The following is a 23,795-nucleotide window of genomic DNA, read 5'->3' as shown; positions in this document are numbered from 1 at the left end:
TACGGGGCTTTGTTTTACCAATCGATGGTACACTTGAGCACTTCGACATGGGAGGCTTCACTTAGATTAATGTTCCTTTTTACAACTCGACTGAGAATCATTGAGTGTGATTGGGCAAGATCAACTTGCCCTAGAATTTAAATTCTATGATAGTCAGCTTCACTAGCATTCATTACTCTGACTCAGAAGCTAGAAGGTTCAAATTCTGTTCCAGGGCTTGAGGACACTTTAAGGCTGCATTATCAGATGAGATAAATGTTAAACTGATGAACTGTCTGCCTGTTCAAATGAGTGTGAAAGATCTTGCGGCATTTTTTCAATAGGAGTGGGATGCATTTCTGGGATTTTGGCTAACATTAATTCTGTGAGCAAAACTGCCAACAGATTAACTGGTCCATAAGACCATAAGACATAGGAGCAGAAATTAGGCCATTCGGCCCATCGAGTCTACTCCACCTTTCAATCATAGCTGATAAGTTTCTCAACCCCATTCTCCCGCCTTCTCCCCATAACCTTTGATCCCCTTACCAATCAAGAACCTATCTATCTTGGTCTTAAATACACTCGATGACCTGGCCTCCACAGCTTCCTGTGGCAATGAATTCCATAGATTCACCACTCTCTGGCTAAAGAAGTTTCTCCTCATCTCTGTTCTAAAAGGTCTTCCCTACACTCTGAGGCTGTGCCCTCTGGTCCTAGTCTCTCCTACTAATGGAAACATCTTCCCCACGTCCACTCTATCCAGGCCTTTCAGTATTATGTAAGTTTCAATCAGATCCCCCCTCATCCTTCTAAACTCCATAGAGTATAGACCCAGAGTCCTCAAACATTCCTCAATGTTAAGCCTTTCATTCCTGGGATCGTTCTCGTGAACCTCCTCTGGACCTTCTCCAGGGCCAGAACATCCTTCCTGAGATACGGCGCCCAAAATTGCTCACATTATTCCAAATGTGGTATGACCAGAGCCTTATAAAGCCTCAGCAGCACATCCCTGCTTTTATATTCTAGTCCTCTCGAAATAAATGCCAACATTGCATTTGCCTTCCTAACTACCGACTCAACCTGCAAGTTAACCTTAAGAGAATCCTGGACTAGGACTCCGAAGTCCCTTTGCACTCCAGATTTCTGAATTCTCTCCCCATTTAGAAAATAGTCTATGCCTCTATTCTCCCAACCAAAGTGCACGAACTCACACTTCCCCATGTTGTGTTCCATCTGCCACTTCTTTGCCCATTCTCCAAACCTGTCCAAATCCTTCTGCAGCCTCCCTGCCTCCTCAATACTACCTTTCCCTCCACCTATCTTTGTATCATAATTTTTGGTCATTTATCTTGTGGTTGTTTATGGGATCTTGCTGTGTGAAAAATGCTACAACACTCTGCCAAACAGACAGTGAATGTTTGCTGTTTAGGATATGCTGAGCATATGAAAGTTCATTCTTTCTGCTTTTTATTTGGGAATTTGTTGTGGAATAGTAACTTTGCCATAGAATATTAAGTAGCTCACAATAGCCAAAGTATTGTTATTTTTAAAATTAGATATATGATCATAAAATCTGACAAAATGAGGTAGAGCAGCAAAATCAGAGAATGCAGTTAAAACATTTGCAAAATAATTTACTTTCGTTACGGAACAGGACAGACGAGTAGCAAATTAATTATGTTGCATATAAATGTGAACTATTACACATTGCCTCAGCCAATGTATGAGATGAATGGAATTAAAGTAGCACAATAGGAGTTGGAAAGAAACAGGCAAGCCAATTTTTATGTCTAGACAATGTGATGAAGGAATTAATGGAGAGAATAGAATGCTTAAATGTATATTTCAAAGGACAGAACACAGATTTAGATGAGTTATGCTGATACTTTATAATGCAGTGGTAAGATCATACTTAAAGTACCTTCTCCTTCAGTTTTGATCATGTCACGAAATAAATTGGAGAAGGTGCAGGTAGTGGAGTAAAACTGACATCACGTGAAGAAAATGAGCTAAGAGGAAAGCGAGTAACAAAAACAGACTTGTATACAAATAGCATCTTAACCACGTCTCTCAAAAATGTTTCAATGCTTCACTTACCTACACCACATGGAAGGTGGTGAGTTACTTTGTAGAGAGCAGTAATTGAATGTTTTTCAGGCCATTGTGGGGTTTTACTTGGAGCTGGTGTACTTGGTCACCGCCTTTGTCCCTTCCGACACGGCGTGCTTGGCCAGTTCCCCGGGCAGCAGCAGGCGCACGGCGGTCTGGATCTCCCAGGAGCTGATAGTGCTGCGCTTGCTGTAATGGGCCAGGCGGGAAGCCTCACCCGCGATGCACTCGAAAATATCGCTCACGAACGAGTTCATGATGCTCATGGCCTTGGAGGAGATGCCGGTGTCGGGGTGAACCTGCTTCATCACTTTGTAGATGTAGATGGAGTAACTCTCCTTCCTCGACTTTCGCCGCTTCTTGCCGCCCTTTGCTACCGGTTTCTTCAAGGCTTTCTTGCCTCCCTTTTTGGGAGCTGGTTTCTTCTCATCAACCATTGTCACTTTCAGGCACAGAATAAAAAAAGATGATCTGCATTTCTCTCAGGAAATTATCCAAACTCATTATCATAGTTTGCACAAGGTCAACAAATTATCTTAAAATAGTGTCATGGGATCTTTTACGTTCACCTGAGAGGGCAGATAGGAACTTAGTTTAACGTTGCATCTGAAAAGTGGCACTTCCAACTGTGCAGTTCTCCCTCAGGACTGCACTGGAGTGTCAGCCTTGATTTTGGTGCTCAAGTCCTGGTGTGGGACTTGTTGCACAGGAAACTCTTTCGAGTTATCAACAGTCACAGATTGCAACTCTTTCGAGTACAATCACAGTTCTTGGTTTTCTGGGAGTGGGACATGAACCCACAACCCTCTGATTCAAAGGCGAGGGTGCTATGAACTGAGCCACAGCTGACACACATGCAGTAAGATTTCACAATTAGTAATGATGCGTGGCTAGTTAATTTGTTTTTAGTGGTATGATTGCCAATCAACATGACTCTCTCACAGAGGGTTAGCTAATGCTTGATAGTCTGAAAACTAGATGGTTAAGCTGTGACCTATTGAAGTACGTAATATATTCAAAAGTTATAAATAGATGGTCAGAGGCTGGGTATTCTATCACAAATAACTCAACTCCTGATTCCGCGTAGCCTGTCTAACGCCTACACGGCCCAAGTCAGATATATGATGGAATTCTTCCCACTTGCCTGAATGAGAACAACTCCAACACTCAGCCTTGACGCCATCCAGGGCAAAGCAGCCCCGTCTACCACCTTAAACATTGACTCTCTCTACCACTGGTGTACAATGGCAGCAGTGTGCACCTTCTACAAGATGCACTGCAGCAACTCACCAACAGCACTTCACTTCAACAGCACCTTCCAAACCTGCAACATCGACCACCTAGAAGAACATGGGAATTCACTTTTGACAGCCATAATTGAATTTCCCTCCAATACACCTCCCTCTACCACACTGTCAGGCAGATACATGGAAACATTACCACTTGCAAGTTTCCCTTCTAGTCACACCCCATCCTGATTGGAACTATATTGCTGATCCTTCACTGTCGCTGGATCAGTACCCTGGATCTCCCTCTCTCAGAGTACTGTGGGTGTACCAACACCACATGTACTGCTATGGTTCAAGAACGTGGATCACCACCACCACTGAAGGGCAGTAATTGTTGGCTTTGTCAGCGATGCATGCATCTCAGCAATGAATTAAAGAAACATTTTAAAGACATAAATGCAAGTTAGTAAAATGTAACTTGACTCTTTACTCACGAAGTGCTTCGGGAATAATCTACCAAGTAAGAGAATGAAGGTATACTTATTGGGATGATTCACGATACAATTAGATTCCATCATGGTAGAGTTATTACTACAGAGAATTGAGCTTTGATGGATGAATGATTTTTCTGATCCTATACAATTGTACCTAAGTATAGATGCATAATCCTGATACTGATCCCTATGGTACAACACTAACTCTCAACTCCCCAACTAAGTTTCTTTTCATTTGTGTCTAACTGTTGGGTGAAAGAACGTGTCTTAAGCCTTCAGGCTCCTTTCTCTGTTTCTAGTCATATTGTCTAATTCATAGAATGGTTACAGCACAGAGAGAGGCCTTTTGAAACGTTATGCCTGTGCCAGCTGTATGCAAGAGCAATTCACCAAATGCCACTTCCCCACCTTCTCCCCAAAGTGCTGCAAATTTTTCCTTTTCAAATAATAATCCAATTCTAGTTTGACAGCCACAATTGAATTTCCCTCCAATACACCATTAGGCAGTGCATTCCAGATCCAAACCACACTCTGCATGAAAACTTTCTCCTCATGCCGCCTTTGCTTCTTTTGCCAATTACCTTTAATCTGTGCTCTGATTCTCGACCTTCCACCAATGGGAACGGTTTCTCCATGTCTAATCTGTCCGGACCCCTAATGATTTGAATATCTCCTATCAAATCTCCTCTCAACCCTTCCCACCTCCAAGGAGAACAGCCCTAGCAAACGGAATGCAGCTGACTAACTGAGTGATGACTTGGAGTTTAGTGAGAGGGGAGTTGGGGGAGAAGGAGTTGTTCATTTTCTCTTTCTATCTTTTTCACCCCATAGAAATTGGTTTTTACTCTACTACAGGGAATGCAGCTAGCTGTTTGGTGAATATCTGGTCAGTTGGCAAGTTCTATTCTATCGCTAAGGTTTAAAATGGTACATAATTTGGTGGTAAAGTTAATAAAATATATAAGAAAGCAACATGAAAATATATAAGAAAGCAACATTAAATAAGTGATTAATATAATTAACTAATTATTTAAAACACATTAAGGATGGCAAAACATGTAATGTGTCAAGGCTGGAGCATGTGGGAGCTCCTAGACAACATTGTGATCCAGGGCAAACACGTTTCCAGTAAGCGTTTGCGGCTTGAGGAAATTCGGCTCAGAGTCATTGAGCTGCAGACTCTGTGATGCACCAGAGAGGGGGAATGTTATCTGGATGCTTTATACCAGAAGGCAGTCACACCTCTTTAGTATAGGGTCTTCTGATTTGGTCAAAGGCCAGGGACAGCACGGTGTGACTGCGAGTGAGGCAGGTAAGGGGACCCAGAGGGCAGCATTGCAGGAGTGTGAGCCTCTGCAATTGTCCAACAGCTTTGAGGTTCTCCCAGCTTGTTTGGTGAGAGTGGGGGCTGCAGGGTGGATGAGCTGACTGGCCATGGCACCGTGGTACAGGAAGCCATCCAAGTCGTGGGAGACAAAAGGAATGTAGTGGTATTAGGGGGCAGTATAGTAAGGTGGATTGACACTGTCCTCTGTAGCAAAGAGCGAGAGCCAAGTGGCTTTATTGCTTGCCGAGTGCTAGGGTTCGGGACATCTGCTCAGGGCTGGGGAGGAACTTGCAGTGGGAGGGGGAAGGATCCAAGGGTTGATATCCATATCGGTACTAATGACATAGGCAAGAAGAGGAAGAAGACTCTGCATAGTCAGTATGACAAGCTAGGCATCAAATTAAGAAGCAGAACCTCAAAGGTAATAATTTCTGCATTATTAGCCATGTGCAAATTGGCAATTTGGAGTTCTTTGACGGAGCCACATGTGCTGTGGATAAAGGGGAACAGGTGGATGCACTATACTTGGATTTCCAGAAGGCATTTGATAAAGTGCCACATCAAAGATTATTGCAGAAGATAAAAGCTCATGGTATGCAGGTAATATATTGGCATAGATAGAAGATTGGTTAGCTAACAGAAAGCAGAGAGTTGGCATAAATGGACCTTTTTCTGGTTGGCAGGATGTGATGAGTGGATCAGTGCTGGGGCCTCAACTTTTTACAATTTATATAAATGACTTGGATGAAGGAACTCAAGGTATGGTGGCTAGGTTTGCTGATGACAAAGATAGGTAGGAAAATAAATTGTGAAGAGGATGTAAGGAGGCTACAAAGTGACATAGGTAGCTTAAGTAAGTGAGCAAAGATCTGGTAAATGGAGTATAATGTGGGAAAATGTGAAATCGATCATTTTGGTGGGAAGAATAAAAAGGAAGCTTATTATCTAAATGGTGAGGGATTGCAGAGTTCTGAGATTCAAATGGATCTGGGTGTCCTAGTGCATGAATCACAGAAGGTTAATATGAAGGTACAGCAGGTAATTAGGAAAGCTAATAGAATGTTATCATTTATTATGAGTGGAATTGATTACAAAAGAAGGGAGGTTATGCTTCAGTTATACAGGGCACTGGTGAGACCACATCTCGGGTATTATGTACAGTACTGGTCTGCTTATTTAAAGAAAGATGTAAAAGCTTTGAAGCAGTTGAGAGAAGGTTTACTAGACTAATACCAGGAATGGGTGGGTTGTCTTATGAGGAAAGGCTGGACAGGTTAGGCTTGTATCCACTGGAATTTAGAAGAGTAAGAGGCGACTTAATTGAAACCTTTAAGATCCTGAGGGATGTTGACAGGGTGGATGTGGAGAAGATGTTTCCTCTTGTGGGAGAATCTAGAACTAGGATTCACTATTTAAAAATAAGGGATTGCTCATTTCAGACAGAAATGAGGAGAATTTATTTCTCTGAGGGTCGTGAGTCTTTGCAACTCTTGTTCAAACAAGGGGGTGAAAGGTTATCAGGGGTCAGCAAGAATGTGGGGTTGAGGTTATGTTCAGGTCAGCCATGATCTTATTGAATGACGGAACAGGCTCGAGGGGCCAAGTGGCCTACTCCTCTTAATTCGTATGTTTGTATGTCCAATCTATCCTCATAGCTGAAGTTCCTCATCTCTGGAACCATTCTTGTGAATCTTTTTTGCATCCTCACTAAAATGTGGTTACCAGAACTGGACAGAATACTCTAAGTGAGGTCGAACCAGTGTTTCATACAGGTTTATTATAACCCCCTTTGCTCTTGTATTCTATGCACCTATTAATGAAGCCCAGGATCTCGTATGCTTTTTTTAAACCATTCTCTCAGCCTGCCCTGTCACTTCCACCGATTAGTGCATGTATAACCCCAGGTATATCTGCACGTACTTTAGAATTGTATGCTTTATTTTATATTGTCTCTGTGTTCTTCCTACCAAAATGAATCACTTCAGACTCCTCTGCATTGAATTTCATCTGCCACTTGTCTGCCCATTCCACCATTCCTTTTGAAGTTCTAAGTTATCATCCTCACAGTTCACAAAACTTCTAAGTTTTGTATCATCTGCAAATTTTGAAATTGTGCCTTGTAAACCAAGGTCTATATCATTAATATATATATCAGGAAAAGCAGGGCCCAAACACCGATCCCTGGGGAACTCCAATAAGAACCATCCTCCAGTCCTATTTAGAATCCCCTGCTACATTTTAGCATATTTGAAACGCAGGCACGTTGAGGTTACTGATTTTGAATGAGATAATTAACAGTTCAGTCATAAAAGATATTAATACTAATATTGGTATTTAGCATCTGTTTTACGCTTTAGGATCCTTGTTCCTAATTTTAGTTTGAATTGTGTGGTTTCACCATATTAAACTTTGATCTGTAAAATATCTTTGAAAGAAGTTTTGATCTCAGAATCACAGAATTGCTATGGCACAGGAGGCCATTCGGCCCATCATGCTTTGCACCAGCTCTCCAAATGAGCATCATGACTTAGTGCCATTCTCCTGCTTTTTTCCAGTACCGTTGCACGTTGTTTCTGTTCAAATAATCATCTATTGCCTCTTGAATGCCTCTATTGAACCTGCCTCCACCACACTTACAGGCAGTGCATTCCAGACTTCAACCAGTTGCTGCGTGAAAAAGTTTTTTCTCACATCACATTTGCTTCTTTTGCAAACCACTTTAAATCTGTGCCCTCTCGTTCTTGATCCCTTGATGAGTGGGAACAGTTTCTCCCTATCTACTCTATCCAGCCCCCTCATGATTTTGAACACCTCTATCAAATCTCCTCTTAGTCTTCTCCTCTCCAAGGAGAACAGTCCCAACTTCTCCAATCTATCTTTGTAACTGAAGTTTCTCACGCCTGGAACATTTCTTGTAAACCTCTTCTGCACTCTCTCCAATGTGATCGCATCCTTCCTCTAGTGTGGCACCCAGAATTGTACACAATGCTCCAGCTGAGGTCTAGCTATTGTCTTATATAAGCTCAGCATAATCTCCCTGCCCTTGTACTCGATGTCCCTATTAATAAAGCCCAGGATACTGTATGCTTTATTAACTGCTCTCTCCACCTGTCCTGCCACCTTCAATGATCTATGCACATATACACCTAGCTCTCTCTGCTCCTGCACACTCTTAAGAATTCTACCCCTTATTTTGTATAGCCTCTCCATGTTCTTCCTACCAAAATGAATCACCCCACACTTCCAGGCACACACTAGAAGTAAAACTTGTGGAAATGAAATATAACATTTCTTTCACTTAATTTGTTATATATCATTCACTGCACAGTTGCCGATTATTGGTGTATTTATGAGCTCTTGGTAGCATTTGAAATGAAGAACTCTATTGGGATCAGCAGCAGTGTATAGATGTTAATCAGATTCCTCAAATTTCTTCCAGACCAGGCAGTTCCTGTATTTGGCTCCATCACCTGATTTTTCACTCCACACAGTGCTTTTCTTGCAGTCTGTCTACCATATGCTGTATCTCCTGAAACCCACCAGGTTTGAACCAGCTTCCTCAGTCTGTAGCCTGCTACGTGCCGATGAATGGAGAATCACAACTTCAGTTTGATCACAGCTGAGGCAAAAGTAGGAAGTAGGATCAATGTTACATCAGTTTGATGTTGGGTTGCATTACTGTACAATGCTTACTGTACAATGTATTAAATTCAGAACAATCTACACTTTTTTAGAAACAAGGGCCATATTCCGAAGATTTAGTCAAATAGAACATATCTATGTTGTAACTTTGGGCGCCTCCTTCAAATTTGATAGGTTGAGAGAGCATTGTATTTACAAGAGATGAGACAGTATGTTACAGTAAGTAATTTAACTAAGCAGTTTTGATCTCTCATGTAATTATATAATGAACTGACTTGGTAAGCTAGGGTCTTTCACCTTGAAAAGAGACTTCTGAGGGGAGCTTTATTAAGAGGAAGAAAGTAAACCCATAGCAGTAATAGGAAGATTATAGGGTTGGATTTTGGAAGGGGAAGATCAAATATGCCAAAGGGCCACCTTCATCAGAATTTATCTTCTAGCATTTCAAATTGGCACATGTCAAGATGAGGCAATCATATCTGTAATTCAATTGGCATGCAAACTGCTTTTGGTTTTCCAGTGGAGTTGATGAGAATGGTGGGCAGTTTGTGAGAGCAGCAGTGTTCAGGCACTGGCTGTGATGTTTTGTCTACCTAACCAGCTTGTGTGTTACTGATGAAGCAACAGCCTCAGTTCAGCCCACTGGGAAACAGAATCTGATAATTAGAGATCTATAAACAAGATAAAGAAGGATGCTTTCACACAGTTCTAATTGCATTGCATATACAGAGTAGCACAATATTTTTAATTTTATTAAGCTCATGTGGAGGCCTGGAAAACAACTTTTCCCATGATTGGCTTCTCTTCTATTGTGGAAATATTAAATGTTATGAGGTGGAGTCCCCATAAACTTGAACTAACTAGACTCACTGTTTAAAATGTTGAATGTTGGTCATGATCATAGTAAATGGTAGGGCAGGCTCGACGGGCCATTTGGTCTGCTCTTGCTTCTGTCTTGTGTCCTCGTCCCTTTTAATTGCCTCAATATTCGGCAGATCCACTGCTAAAGATCGTGTTGTTCTTCCTGATTATACTTCCATGAAATGGTTTGGATCATCCTTTCTATGTTAAAGATGCTGTGTGAATGCAACTTATTGCCCATAGTCACCCAAATTACAGCCTCCAGCATTGGCAAGGCACCAAGTAAAATTGTCATTGTAATTTTTTTTAATGTACTTTTGACAAACACAGTTGTTGGTCTTTACAATTAAATAAGTCTGTATTTTCTGGCACATGCTGAGGACAAAGACTGTTGGCCCATGCATTATGATGACTGCATATTTGAGGGGAAAGAAACGGGGAAATTACCCACATTGTCCCATACATTTAAAGAGCAATCTCTAATGTCCTTTCTATCATTTTTTTCATGAGTGGTGTTATAACTAATTTTTATAAGATTTCATTGAAAAGGCTTTGACACAGTCTTTTCCTTAGATGGTTGTGTCAAAACTAACTAATGTTCTACGCTGCCCTGTTTGTTGATGATTTTCATGATAAATAATATGTCCCTGATTCTTGATAGGCTGGAATGAAACTCTTTGTAGTTAGTTTTCAGTGTTGTCAGTCAGAGGAATTGTCCATCTTTCCTGAATTGGATTTGCCATTGAATTCTCTAGAGCATATGTCAGCGGTCAAAGCTGCAGTTGCATGATTATTCTGTCTTTGAATTATTTTGTCTAGGAATTATTTTTTTCTCTTTCATACATAAGTGACACTGGCAAGGCAATATTTATTGCTCATCCTTGAGTGCCTGAGGGCATTAAGAGTCAAACATGCAGAGTGAAACTGGAGTTCTGTGTTGGCCAGACTAGATCAGAGTGGCCGTAACCAAAAGATAACAGTGAACCAATGATATTCTTTAGGCATTCTTGCATCTTTTTATGGTTTAAACCCACAAATTACCAGATCGATGGAATTTGATTTCTCAATTCGCTGTGGGGAGATTTGAACTCGAGGCCTCTGGGTTCCTGGTCCAGTACCATAATCGTTCAGCTACTCAACCTGTAAAACTAAAATATATATGTTTAGAAATCCTCACAGTATCTCAGAATTGTTACAGCACTGAAGGAGGCTCCTGCTGGCTCTTCATATGAGTAATTCACCTAGTGCCATTTCCCTACCTTTTCCCTGTAGCTCATAACAATCCAATTACCTCTGGAATGCCTCGATTGAACCTGCCTCCACCACACACTCAGGCTGCGCATTCCATATCTTAACCACTTGCTGTGTGAAAATGTTTCTCCTCATGTCTGTTGCTTTTTTTTGCTAATTACCTGAAATCTATGCCCTCTTGTTCTCAATCCTTCTGCCAGCGAGTAAAATTTCTCCCTACTTACTTTGTCCAGGCCCCTCATGGTGTTGAAAACCTTGATCAAATTTCCTCTCAACCTTCTCCAAGGAAAGCAATCCCAATTTCTCCAATCTATCCACATAACTGAAGTTCCTCTTCCCTGTGACCATTCTTGTGAACCTTGTCTGCACTCTCTAAGCTTTCACACCTTTCCTAGACCGTGGTGCCCAGAACTGGATGCAATACTCCAGTTGAGGCTGCACCAGTGTTTAACATAACCTCCTTGCTCCTGTACTCTATGCCTCTATTTATAAAGCCTAGAAGACCATATGCATTATTGACCATGCTTTTGACCTGTCTTGCCACCTTCAATGACTTATACATGCATACACCCAGATGATCCTAAGAAAAGCCTAGAGATAAACCTAAAGCTAACGTCTGTTTCTGTCTCAGTAGAGATTTGATGAAACAAACTAAGACGTTGGGTCCATTCTAGAATTTGCATCAGTTATTCATTTAAATCAATAATACTACATACACAAGCATCAGATTAATATATGAGCTGTCTTTAAGGGATGGGGGCAAGAGAAGGAATGTCCCAGTTTTTGTAAATTGAATAAGAATGTCACTAACTATATGCAAAATTCTGTGTATACATTTTAAAAATGCTTTTGGAGGTATCATTTCAGTCCTAAGTTCAAACGCATTAAGATTTGACAACTGCACCTTTTCAAATTGTCCAGCTTGTTTGAATTTGTGGAGGTGTGAAAGTTTATGCAATTGGAAAAACAGCTACCTCACTCAGCTCCGGTGCACGCACCAAGTAAAATCCGTTGTAATGATACTGTCAGGCCTGTATTACCTGTGGAATCCAGCATCATTTCAAGATTATCAGGCAATTTTGAATAAATAGTAATTGTGTGTTCCTTTAGGCTCTGTTTCTTTCAAACATAAGACAATCTGACTATAGTTCAACTGCAGAAAACATAAATGGAATGGAAAGGACTCTCTTTGATGCATCTTCCTTTGTGGTGCATCAAATTTATCAAGAAGCTTTTCAATCAAGCTTATTGGTGTTCTGTGAATTATAGAAGAAAACTGATGTAACAATAACACTGCAAGAGATATTATTCCTCATGTTTTTTTAATGACCTTTTCTTCAGAGGCATGTGAAAGTATGGCTCATCTGGAAAGATCAGAGAGAGGAGCGAGGAACCAAGGGTTCTGGAGGAAGAGATATCCACGCTGGAGTGGACAGGAGCAGTATCACCATGGGAACAGTGAAATACAAAGGTATGTTTTCTTGCACAGAGAGTAAACACATCTTGGAGGGACAAAGATAAGTTTTCCCTGGGATAGAAGATTTTTCTCAGTTCAATTCTATTTGTTGTAGTTACAACTGAAATGCAAAGAGTGTCTCAGAAAAATCCAATTATAGAGCTAAACTTTCACTGGTGGAGATCAAATTTAAGCTCAGCTCATATGATACCATCTTGCCATTTTGATATTGATTATAAATTGTATAATCCAGGCTTGACATGTCTGTTACGTGAACAGAATCAAAGGACAAGTAAAAATTGGGGTCAGTGTGTTTTCCCTCTTCTGTCATTTATTGATGTCCAGTCTCTTATAAAGTACTTTTTAAAAATCTGGCGTGAGTTCTCAGTCTTGGAGTTTATAGAATCAGTGTCATTACTTTGTGAATGGCAGGATGAGAATTTGCCTCAAGCATATTTTTAATAAAATATGTTCACAAGGAAGCCATCAGCTTGTAAGTTAGTGCTTCAAGTGAATGATAACAGCTTTGGAAATTTGTGCATCTGAAGCAAAATGATAACAGCACACTTCAGCTTTATCCTTACAGCACATATTCTTAAAGTGAACATGGATATTGTTGTCATTCTGTACTGTACATTGCTATCACTTCACCTTGTTTTCCTAGCCATTAGGTAAGCTGCAAGAACAATCCAAGATGACTGGCCCTCAACATGTTTTTGCCTTTTAAATTCTCTGTGACAAAACACCTGGCCACTTGTCAGCATCTGCTCACAATAGCACAATGATATTGGGAACCTAACATAAGAGCTAATGGGTACAAATGGTGTTGTATAACTCAGTTTTGACCTTTTAGTTTAGCCTCAAAGGGACTCCAAAATTTCTTAAAATAATCTTTGAGACTAAATCACGTAAGAAACTATCTCATGTCTCCACATATGAAATGCCGCAATCAGATGTCTTCACTACCTGTTTCTATTTCCCAGAGGAAAATCATTCCTAAAGTGTAATTATAATGTCTAATCATAATATGTAAACTAAATTATATAAAATAGTGCATGCTGTGTTAGTTTAACATAGACACGACTGAGGCCTTGAGAGACATGCACATTTGTATCTCATTGTTTTTCTGCAGATGTTTAAATTGAATTGCAATAGGAGGAGTCATGAATTGCTTATCTGAGATGATGTTTGGCATGGAGGGCCAATCATGGGCAACATAGACAAACCTAAAGCGCACTATAATGCTTTAAAGTGCAATGTAGTGAGGATAGAAAATTTTTAGAAGTTAGTATTTATAGTACGGATTCTTATTAGCTACCAGTTGAGGTTGTAGAGGCGCTTCTTGTCATCATCGTCATCTTTGAAAAACTGTAACTGTACTCTTCACATTGTTAGACTGCTTTGATAATCTGAAGAACAGAGGTAGAGATGTGTTTTATATTGCTTTGTAGGTTCTGTTATGTGCTGGTTACATATTGATTAGGTATTCAATTTATAGGGGAAGATAGCGTTCTAATAACAAAAAGATACTGCTGTTTTCACAGTTGGTAGCAGATTTTTTTTAATGCTATACTGCAAGAGTATTTACCTGTTCAAACCTTTCATTGAATCTATTTTTAAAAAGCGTATTCTTTTTATTTATTGAGGACAGGTGGTTAAAACTTGATTTCCAACTACCACCATCCCTATTAACAGTCATGCAAATAATTAGTAGCACTTCTTGATATCCAACTACTAAAGCCATGGAAATTTGATATTTACCAGCAGCGATTTACACTCAAATGTCAATGGGAAAAGGACTTTCAGACACAATTTTGACTTGTATGCAGCTATAGTAGTGGGGTAAATCTGGTTAATTCTAATTCCATAACACTTATGTATGCTTGACTGATACAGATTGCATGCTTCCTTTATTTATCTCATTCATAACTGTCAACCAGAAGTACAGTTATGTTGCTTGCAACAGAACTGTTAAATCATTCTAACATGCTACTGTGGATAGTGCCATGTTTACACAGCTGATTTAAGTATAGAAGGTAGCTGCATTATATCTGATACTTTGAAAGTGGCTTTGGACATCAAGACCTGACCGCCTCATGGCTTAATTATCCAAGGGAATAATCCTATGAACTGCAGATTACACATGGAATCATGAGTATTTTTCACATTAAGTGGAGCAATGAAAAAGCAAGTTACTGTCTTTCAAAAAAAAATCAGCAATAGTCCATTTAGAATCAGGCATATATAAATATAGTGTTGATTGTATTATAAATGTGTTTAATTGTATGCAGATAGTGGACATTTAACCTGGCTCACAGACCTGAGATGTTAACTCTGTCACTCTCTCCATAGATACTGCCTGACCTGCTGAGCATTTCCGGCATTTTGTGTTTTCACTTTAGATTTCCAGTATTTGCAGAATTTTGTTTTAGTATATATTTTATTCAGTCATGGGATGTGGGTGTTGCAGGCTAAGCCAGCATTTATTGCCCATCCCTTTTTGCCCGCGAGAAGATGGTGGTGAGCTGCCTTCTTGACCTGCTGCAGTTCATGTGGTGTAGGTACACCCACAGTGCTGTTAGGGAGGGAGTTCCAGGATTTTGACCCACCGACACTGGATGGTGTCAAGCTTCTTGAGTGTTGTTGAAGTTGCAAGTGGAGAGTACTCCATCGCACTCTTGACTTGTGCCTTGTAGATGGTGGACAGGGTTTGGGGAGTCAGGAGGTGAGTTACTCATTGCAGGATTCCTAGCCTCTGACCTGCTGTTGTAGCAGTAATTATATGGCTAGTCCTCAATTTCTGGTCAATGGTAGCCCCCAGGATGTTGATAGTGGGGGATTCAGCGATGGTAATGCCATTGAATGTCACTTAACTGGGGATTCACTTCTGCCCCTATAAATAGACACAGGCTGAAACTGTGGTTCTTGGGTCTGGAGGTGCTTGCATGTCATGTGCAACTCTAAGTAAAACCTTATAAAAGTGTGTAAATATTGGCTCAATTTTTAGCCTTCACCATTGGCCTGGAATATAACACCTAGCTCTAAAATAAAAGCAGCTAGTCTGGGGAGGTGCCAGAGGACTGGAGAACAGCTAATGTGGTTCTGCTATTTAAAAAGGGTTGTAGAGATAAGCCAGGGAACTACAGGCCAGTGAGCCTCACGTCAGTGGTAGGGAAACTATTGGAGAAAATTCTGAAGGAGAGAATCTATCTCCACTTGGAGAGGCAAGGTTTGATCGGGATAGTCAGCATGGCTTTGTCAGAGGGAGAGGTCATGCCTAACAAATTTGATTGACTTTTTTGAGGAGGTGACCAGCTGTGTAGATGAGGGTAGTGTAGTTGATGTAATCTATATGGATTTCAGCAAAGCTTTTGACAAGGTCCCACATGGGAGATTTATAAAGAAGGCAAATGCACATGGGATACAGGATAATTTGATAAGGTGGATTCAAAATTGGCTTAGTTGTAGGAGACAGAGGGTGATGACAGAAGGATACTTTAGTGACTGGAAGTCAGTGTCCAGTGGTGTACCACAGGGATCTGTGCTGGGTCCCCTATTATTCGTCATTTATACAAACGACATAGATGACTATGTGGGGGGTAGGATTAGTAAGTTTGCGGATGACACAAAGATTGGCCGGGTGGTTAACAGTGAGGTTGAGTGTCTTGGGCTACAGGAAGATATAGACAGGATGGTCAAATGGGCAGATAAGTGGCAGATGAAATTTAACCCTGAAAAGTGTGAGGTGATATACTTTGGAAGGAGTAATTTGACAAGGAGATATTCAATGAACGGCATGACACCAGGAAGTTCTGAGGAACAAAGGGACCTTGGTGTGTGTGTCCATTGATCTCTGAAGGCGGAGGGGCATGTTAGTGGGGTGGTGAAAAAGGCATATGGGACACTTACCTTTATCAATCGAGGCATAGATTACGAAAATAGGGAGATCATGTTGGAGTTGTATAGAACCTTGGTGAGGCCACAGCTGGAGTACTGTGTGCAGTTGTGGTTGCCACATTATAGGAAGGATGTGTTTGCATTGGAGGGGGTGCAGAGGAGATTCACCAGGATGTTGCCTGGGATGAAACATTTAAGTTATGAAGAGAGGTTGGATAGACTTGGGTTGTTTTCATTGGAGCAGAGAAGACTGAGGGGCGACCTGATCGAGGTGTACAAGATTATGAGGGGCATGGACAGGGTGGATAGGGAGCAGCTGTTCCCCTTAGTTGAAGGGTCAGTCAGGAGGGGACATAAGTTCAAGGTGAGGGGCAGGAGGTTTAGGGGGGATGTGAGGAAAAACCTTTTTACCCAGAGGGTGGTGACGGTCTGGAATGCGCTGCCTGGGAGGGTGGTGGAGGCGGGTTGCCTCACATTCTTTAAAAAGTACCTGGATGAGCACTTGGCACATCATATCATTCAAGGCTATGGGCGAGGTGCTGGTAAATGGGATTAGGTAAGTAGGTCAGGTGTTTCCTCACTTGTCAGCGCAGACTCGATGGGCCAAAGGGCCTCTTCTGCACTCTGTGATTTTGATTCTGTTGCCATAGCAGTCAATCATGCAGACTGAGATCATTTAACTCATTATGTCTTTACCAATTCCTTGTAAAGAGCTATCCAAAACTAATGTAACTGCTCCATGCTCTCCTCAAAAAAACCTGTATCTTTCTCTGTTTCAGGAATTTATTCCAATTTCTGAAGATGTAAATTGGCCACTGCCACGGTCACTCCACTATGGTAGAGCACTCCATTCTTCAGCCATTTGAGAAATGAATTTTTTCTTTATTCTCTTAGCGTTGATGAATCATCAACTTAAAACTGACTCCCCAAGATGAAATCCTTCCCTATTTACTCGATCAAACCACTTCATAATTTAAAAAAATCTGTTAAATCTCTTAGCTTTCTCTGCTTCCGTAGAAATAGTTCTAATATTTAAAGTTACAGATCTCTTATCTGCAAAATATATCCATCAGGATATGGTATGAAAGCATTATGTGCAGCCAAAAGATGTGGATTAAACACCTTGGAGGCACATACTAGCCAGAGACTGTCATGTACTGCCTCCATCCAGAGTTAAGAAAGTACTTAGACCCTGGACCTCTGGTTTGGAAACTTGTCAGACAAAGTTCCACCTCACCAACCAGAGGAAGAGACAAGCTAGACAATGGACAGGCATTTGCTGTGCGAGAGAAACAACACTCCAGAAAAGACCTGATAACTGCTTTGCATGTGCACACCTTGTCCTAAGTGGACACCTTCACTTGTGCTTCCACTGATTCTGAATCATGTAAAATTATTGTACAAGATTTGAGGGAACTTGCAGGTGAACTGGGGTGGCGAGTAGAAAATTTCAACTCTGTTTGATTTAGGAAATTGAGATTAAGAAGGGTTGTTGGGGCACAGCAATGGAGTTTTATCTGTGCATTGGACCTGTGCTATATTTGACCTGGAGGTGGATGATTCCACTGGATAGCAAAAGTGGAAATGGTGGTCCATTACCAGCACATTTCACTTTGCTTGATGCCTGAAAAGCCCTGTTTTTCTTGAATTATTAAAAACAGTTTGCATCGTTAATCCAGCTGCAATGGGACCTTAGTTTAGTTGCCAACCATAATGAAGAGATTGAGAGTTTTAGCAGTAATGCTTTCCATTGTGCTGCAACAGTTGGCATTATTTATTTATTTGTTTACTTTCTCCTGTAAAAAGGGTGACGGTACTTTTTGAATCAAAAGTTGACATCATGGGCTTTCTTTCCCCCTCACCTTGGAGTGATCAACTCTGTTTAAATTTTCCATTTGTCATGTTTGAATTAAGGATACCTACCAATGCAACATGTTTTGTACAAAGTCTGTTTTGTAATTGCCATAATTTTTCTATTAGCCTTCTCTTTAACCCATAAATCGGGGCTTTATCACTGGAGTATGGAAACCACCTGTCAGATGGTAAAATAATTCATCTATTTATTTTTTTGCTAAGGATAGATGTTGCCCCTCTTTAATTACAGCGCTTTAACTATGAGATAATAAAGCTTTAACAATCAGACTCGCCACATGGCATTCTCTAAAGCTGCAAATGTTTATTTTGAGATGGATGTTTACTTCTATTCCAAATGTAGGACAGATGATTATTTATCATAAAATCTTGACAGCCAGTTTTAATATAGTGCAGTAAGCATTAGACCAAAGTTTTAATTCCGGTTTGTGCTTGATAAAGATGATGCAGATAAGTTATGTGGGCTACATTATTGATAGTTTTGACATCCATTTCACGTTGCATCTGTAGTCCTGCAGCTTTAATCTGTGCTGGGTACTCTGTACACAAAAACCTTCTGATTTTAGCATATATTTGGTCCAAGTTAAAAGGATTTTCACTGATTTCCTTAAATCTCCCCATCTGGATGTTTGTAGTTTAGCAGAAATAACATTTCAATGACCCTGAAAGGAATTCACTCTCAAGTTTTCATTATATGTGCTTGAAGGCTTTTAATTTTTTCCTGAAATAGCGTTGGCTTAACCTGGTAAGAGCTGAACCTGCTGCTCATGAAGAAAGCGGGACTGAGCTAAACAGTCAGGCAGAAGAACAACAGCATAGACTCGATGGACTGAATAGCCCATTCCTCTGCTGTGGCATCCTATAATTCTGTATGAGCAAAAATGAGGGAAAGTGTTTCAACCTCCAGAATTAACTGGTCCAAATTACATCAATCAAAAATTGCTTAATCACTTTAGAAATTCACTTCACTTAAATTTTCAATAACCTTTGAAATAGGTGACATTTTTTTCTGTATTATTCACACCTGTTTGAATTTATTTCTTTCTCTTCTGTAGTATCTTAGTGTACACAGAATTTCAAACAAGAAATCCCCATCCACAGGTGGTGCAACCTCTGCACTATCAATCACTTATTCTCCTCCCCTCACTGCCCTTTTCACTCCATTATAGTCCCCTGGGAATAGACAGAAAGAATCACAGGCCAATTTAGAAAAACTGGGAAATTCTTCTCTCACCTCCAAAGGCAATCAACCAACCTCCAGGAGATTTCAGTAATGTATCAATCATCCCAATTAATCTTCAACTATCATCTGTAACCTGAGATGTGTCACCTCTCTGGAACACAGACTCGCCTTTATGTTCACAGCGAACCCATACTCACCACAGGTTTTGTAAATTTTTTTCCAGGGGTCAGTAACTCTTAGTTACAGCCACCATTTGTATGAAGATGCCATGCTCCTCCTCGTACTTAAGGAGCCCTTGGAATCTTTAAAAGCAATAAACTTTTGAGATTAAACTATATCTCATTATACCCATTTTACTTGCTGTGTTCTAATAGGGTTCCACCCAGGAACACTCATTAGAATACTGGGTTTTAGACTCAATCGGTTAAGGCATCATGTGGTGTAGTAATGAACCATAAAGATAAGGAAGGTTACAGGATCACTTGCTCTTCCAGGTGAAAAATTAACTAATAAACAATCTCACATATACAAATCATTTCTTTCCTGGAGTTTAAATAGGAAAGCTCTGCATTTCATATGGTTTATCTTTGAGTGTATAATCAGTTGGAACAGCTCCAAACCTTTGTAACCCTGATTGCCAAGCTGATGTAAATTTGAAATGATAAGTTAATTTTGAATGGAGATTGGAGCAATTTAGATACTCCAGCATTTGCCCATTAGAAAAATACTCAATTAAGAATGAAATAAAACTTTTACTTTTGCTGAATTTATGAGAAATTTAAGCATTGGTTAATTAAAAGCGTTCTACACTCTGAGATAATACGCATGGCGTGTAAGACGCTCCTAAATTATGTGCTGAAGTCTCTGGAGTGGAACCTGAACCCCTGGCCTTTTGACTTGGAGCCAAAAGTGCTAGCACTGACACCGTGGTTATGTAAGACAGTGACCATATTCTCTGATTTACCATGTGCAATGCTATGCCAGATCCACTGATATCCAAATAAAAATCTTCGGGCTGGTGTTTATCTGACACAATCCAACACCACATTTTATTAAAAATACAAACAATCTTCCAAGGAAGGAAAAAGGACAGACATTTCACCCAGGAGCCTGAAACTTATAATGAGTTTACTGATTTCAAATTCACCCTAGAAATGTGCACACTGTTACAATTGCCTGGATTCTCCCACAGTAAGTATTTTAATAGTGAGCAACTTTACTCAATCAAAACCCCTCAATTCTGAACACCTTTATAAATCTCCTCTTAACCTTTTCTGTTCTAAGCAGAATTGCCCCATGTTCTCCACATAACTGAAGTCCCTCATCTTATGATCCCGTCTACCATTCTCGTAAATTTCTGTACCCTCTCCAAGGCCTTGACAACCTTGCTAAAATGTAATGCTCAGTTGAATTGACCACAATAGTCCCGCTTAGGCCTTAGCCAGCGTTTTATTAAAGTTCTGCATTACTTCCTTGCTATGTCCTATTTTATGTTTCCTCAGCTAGTTCATGGCTTGCTTAGTCCTATAAAATGGCTCATTTGTTTCACACAGATTGTAAATTGAAAATGATGTACATAGCTTTTAAATTTAAAAGGCAGGAGCACTGATGACCTTAATGCAACATGTCCAGATTCTGACAGCCTGATCTGGTTGTTATTTTTTTTTTGTAAGTATTGTCTGATGAGCGCACAAGGGCAGCCAGTAGCCTTGTAACACATTGAGACTGTGATATTCAGCAATATTCCTTTTTGATGTGTTGCCAGATTATGGCCCATTGCGTTTTGTTGTGTTTTGCTCAGTACTAACAGTGACTACTTGCTCCTCAGTTGTAGCTTTTATGTGTAAGGAGCAATTTTCAAGGCATTGATGGTGCATCCTAGCTGCATGCCTTTATAAACCACTTGGGATCATTTCAGCTCATTGTCCCCTATAACTGATGGCAAATCTTTTAGTTTGAGAAATGTTATGTGCATTACTAACTGAAAGGAGGTGTAGTCCCTCCCTCTCTCTCTGCCAGAGTATTGCCAATACCACAGCAAGCAGGTTGGCATAATTGGTGTCTAGCAGCAAGAGCAACTTCTGTGCCAATAAAAGTCTCAGCAGTCGATTTTCTGAAAGTATGATTGTTAGTCTGCCCCATTGTACCACAGAATGGCATTCTGAGCATGTTGTACAAGTCAGGATCCATGATAATTCAGAGCAACCATGCATGTAATTAACCCACCTCTCTTTAATGCTCCACAGAGAATGGAGGCAGAAAGGACAAAGCTGTGCTTTATTCTTTCACAATTGAGTAGAAAGCCCAGGGTCAATAGTCCCATCTGCTTTGCATTTTCAGGTGACTGGTTTTTCTCATAATGATCTTCAATATACATCAAATATGTACATGATATTTAATAAGTGGGTTGTGCAAAACTCATACAAACACAAGGATAAATAGGAGTAACTCAGCACATTATAATCAAATTATACAGTTATTTTAATTAATCTATGCCACTGAAACATGAATGAGTTTATAAATATCGGAACCCTAAACTTGGAATACCACTTTAAACTCTGGCATTGGCTTCTTTTGGAGTAAAATGTTTTGTTCTACTTGAGATACATTTATCTGATGATCTCCTTTGTGAGTGATAAACATGTAACAAAGCCTATTGATCTTGTGATGACATAACCTTCTGTTGCTGGATTTTATGTTGTAGTTGATGATGGCATTTACAGCTTTCAGTTCATCAGACCGAGTGATCCAAGTTGGCTGAGGGATTAATGTTTGATCAAAGACCCAAGCCAAAGATGGCTGTGGAAAATTTGCTTAATGCATTTGTCTGATATTCTTATGCCTCCTATTTTAATGAAAAGCATGTTAATCTCTGTTAAAATAGCAGAAAAGACATATACAAATGCATTAAATCTAGAAGTGGCTGCTTGTATTAATATATGAACACCTTAATTATTTGGACTCCAATATCACAGGTAGTAAGTTTGTGGCTCACATTCTTTGAATCATTTTGTGCCACAACTCTTCATAGCCTCATAAATAACTGCAAAGCTCTGAGAGATTTGTTTACTGTTTGTGATATATTGTATATCAGCTGGAGAATTCTGCCCAATTTTGAGTATCACAATTTTTAGGAAGATTATTGAGGCCTTTGAAAGGATGCAGAGGGAGATGTACTACAATGGTACCAGGGCTGAGGGACTTAAGTAATGAGGAGGGACTAGAGAGGTTGGGGTTTTCTCCTTAGAGTAGAGAAGGTGAAGGGGAGATTTACTGGAGGTGATTAAAATTGAGAGGCTTTGACAGAATAAATAAGGAGAAACTGCATTTCCATTGGGTATTTAGGATTATTGGTCAATGAACTAGGAAAGAGAGGGGAATGTTTTACATAGTGATTTGTCCTGATCTGGAATGTGCTGCTTGAAAGGACAGTGGAAACAGATTTACTAGTAACCTTTAAAAGAGAATTGGATAAATACTTGAAAAGGAAAAAAAATTACAGGGATAAGGGAAGAGATTAGGAGTGTGGGACTAATTGGATTGCTCTTTCAAAGAACCAGCATAGGCACAATGGGTTGAATTACCTCCTTCTTTGCAGTGTAAAGGAACTATCATACTTTTCCTGATATTACTGTGGAATACTGTAAAGCAGGCTTATGTGTGTGCAAATAACTTAAGTAAACTGCAGACTGTTAGACTGCAAGATTTGAATCATCAAAAGGGTTAAGTGTAAAAACCAGGCATTTGAAATGATAATGGACCTGCTAAGTAAAACGGAATTCGCATTTTTTGTTAAGTGGAGAGGTTGGTGGCTCTTCAAAGGGACATGGTAAGATCTTTACAACTGGCAAGATAAATAAGGCAAAGTTATTACCTTTATTTTTCACAAAAGCACTGGTCATAATGACAACCTAAAAGATTTTTATGTTCTGGGAAAAGTAAATTCCAAAGACAGGTAGAAACAATGGGATTTATAGATCAAAAAATATCTAAAGAAAGATGGAAAGCTGTATGGGGGTGGCCGTGTGAGATCTTGAAAGGTGCACTGTGAAAAACAGCCTCTAGCCAGAAATTTGCTGTTCCAGAGAGCAAGGTTGTGTTAAAAGTCTTGGAATTCCATTGTCAAGTGAGAGGGAGAAAAATACCTTCCTTATGGAAACATTAGGTGTTCGTGGTAATCTTGCTGGATGTTCTATAGATTAAGAATCTATTTTGGACTATTGCCTGAAAGGGGTGTGTAGTTTGGACTCTAGTTAAGCAGAAATTTTGAGAACTGTTTTAAGGCTAAATAATTGTGTAACTGTAACCTTGTGTGTGTTTAATTTTCCCTTTTCTTTTGTTAATAAATGTTTTCATTTAATCCTTAAAATCTCTAAAGGTGGTAGTGGGCTTCTGACTTCAGTGCACAACCCTCCTCATAATAAATACAAATTGCAAAATCATTGTGTTAGCATGACCAAGTTTCCCTTTGGGATTTGGTCAGCCTGGCGCA

The 23,795-nt window shown here is 40.0% G+C and overlaps 1 protein-coding gene across 3 annotated transcripts in view; it reads left to right on the top strand.

The window, feature by feature from the left end:
- Positions 1-23,795, top strand: part of ccser2a (coiled-coil serine-rich protein 2a) — a 568,362-nt gene that overhangs the window by 215,976 nt on the left and 328,591 nt on the right. For all 3 annotated transcript variants that reach the window (XM_078530898.1, XM_078530897.1, XM_078530899.1), the window contains exon 5: positions 12,237-12,366. In XM_078530898.1, coding sequence (XP_078387024.1) covers positions 12,237-12,366 — 130 coding nt within the window. The remainder of the gene's footprint in view (positions 1-12,236; positions 12,367-23,795) is intronic.

Source organism: Cetorhinus maximus, chromosome 27 (genome assembly GCF_964194155.1).
Source record: "Cetorhinus maximus chromosome 27, sCetMax3.hap1.1, whole genome shotgun sequence".
Lineage (NCBI taxonomy): Eukaryota > Metazoa > Chordata > Chondrichthyes > Lamniformes > Cetorhinidae > Cetorhinus > Cetorhinus maximus.
Note: the sequence above shows the minus strand (reverse complement) of the source record. Positions and strands in the feature narration are given on the sequence as shown.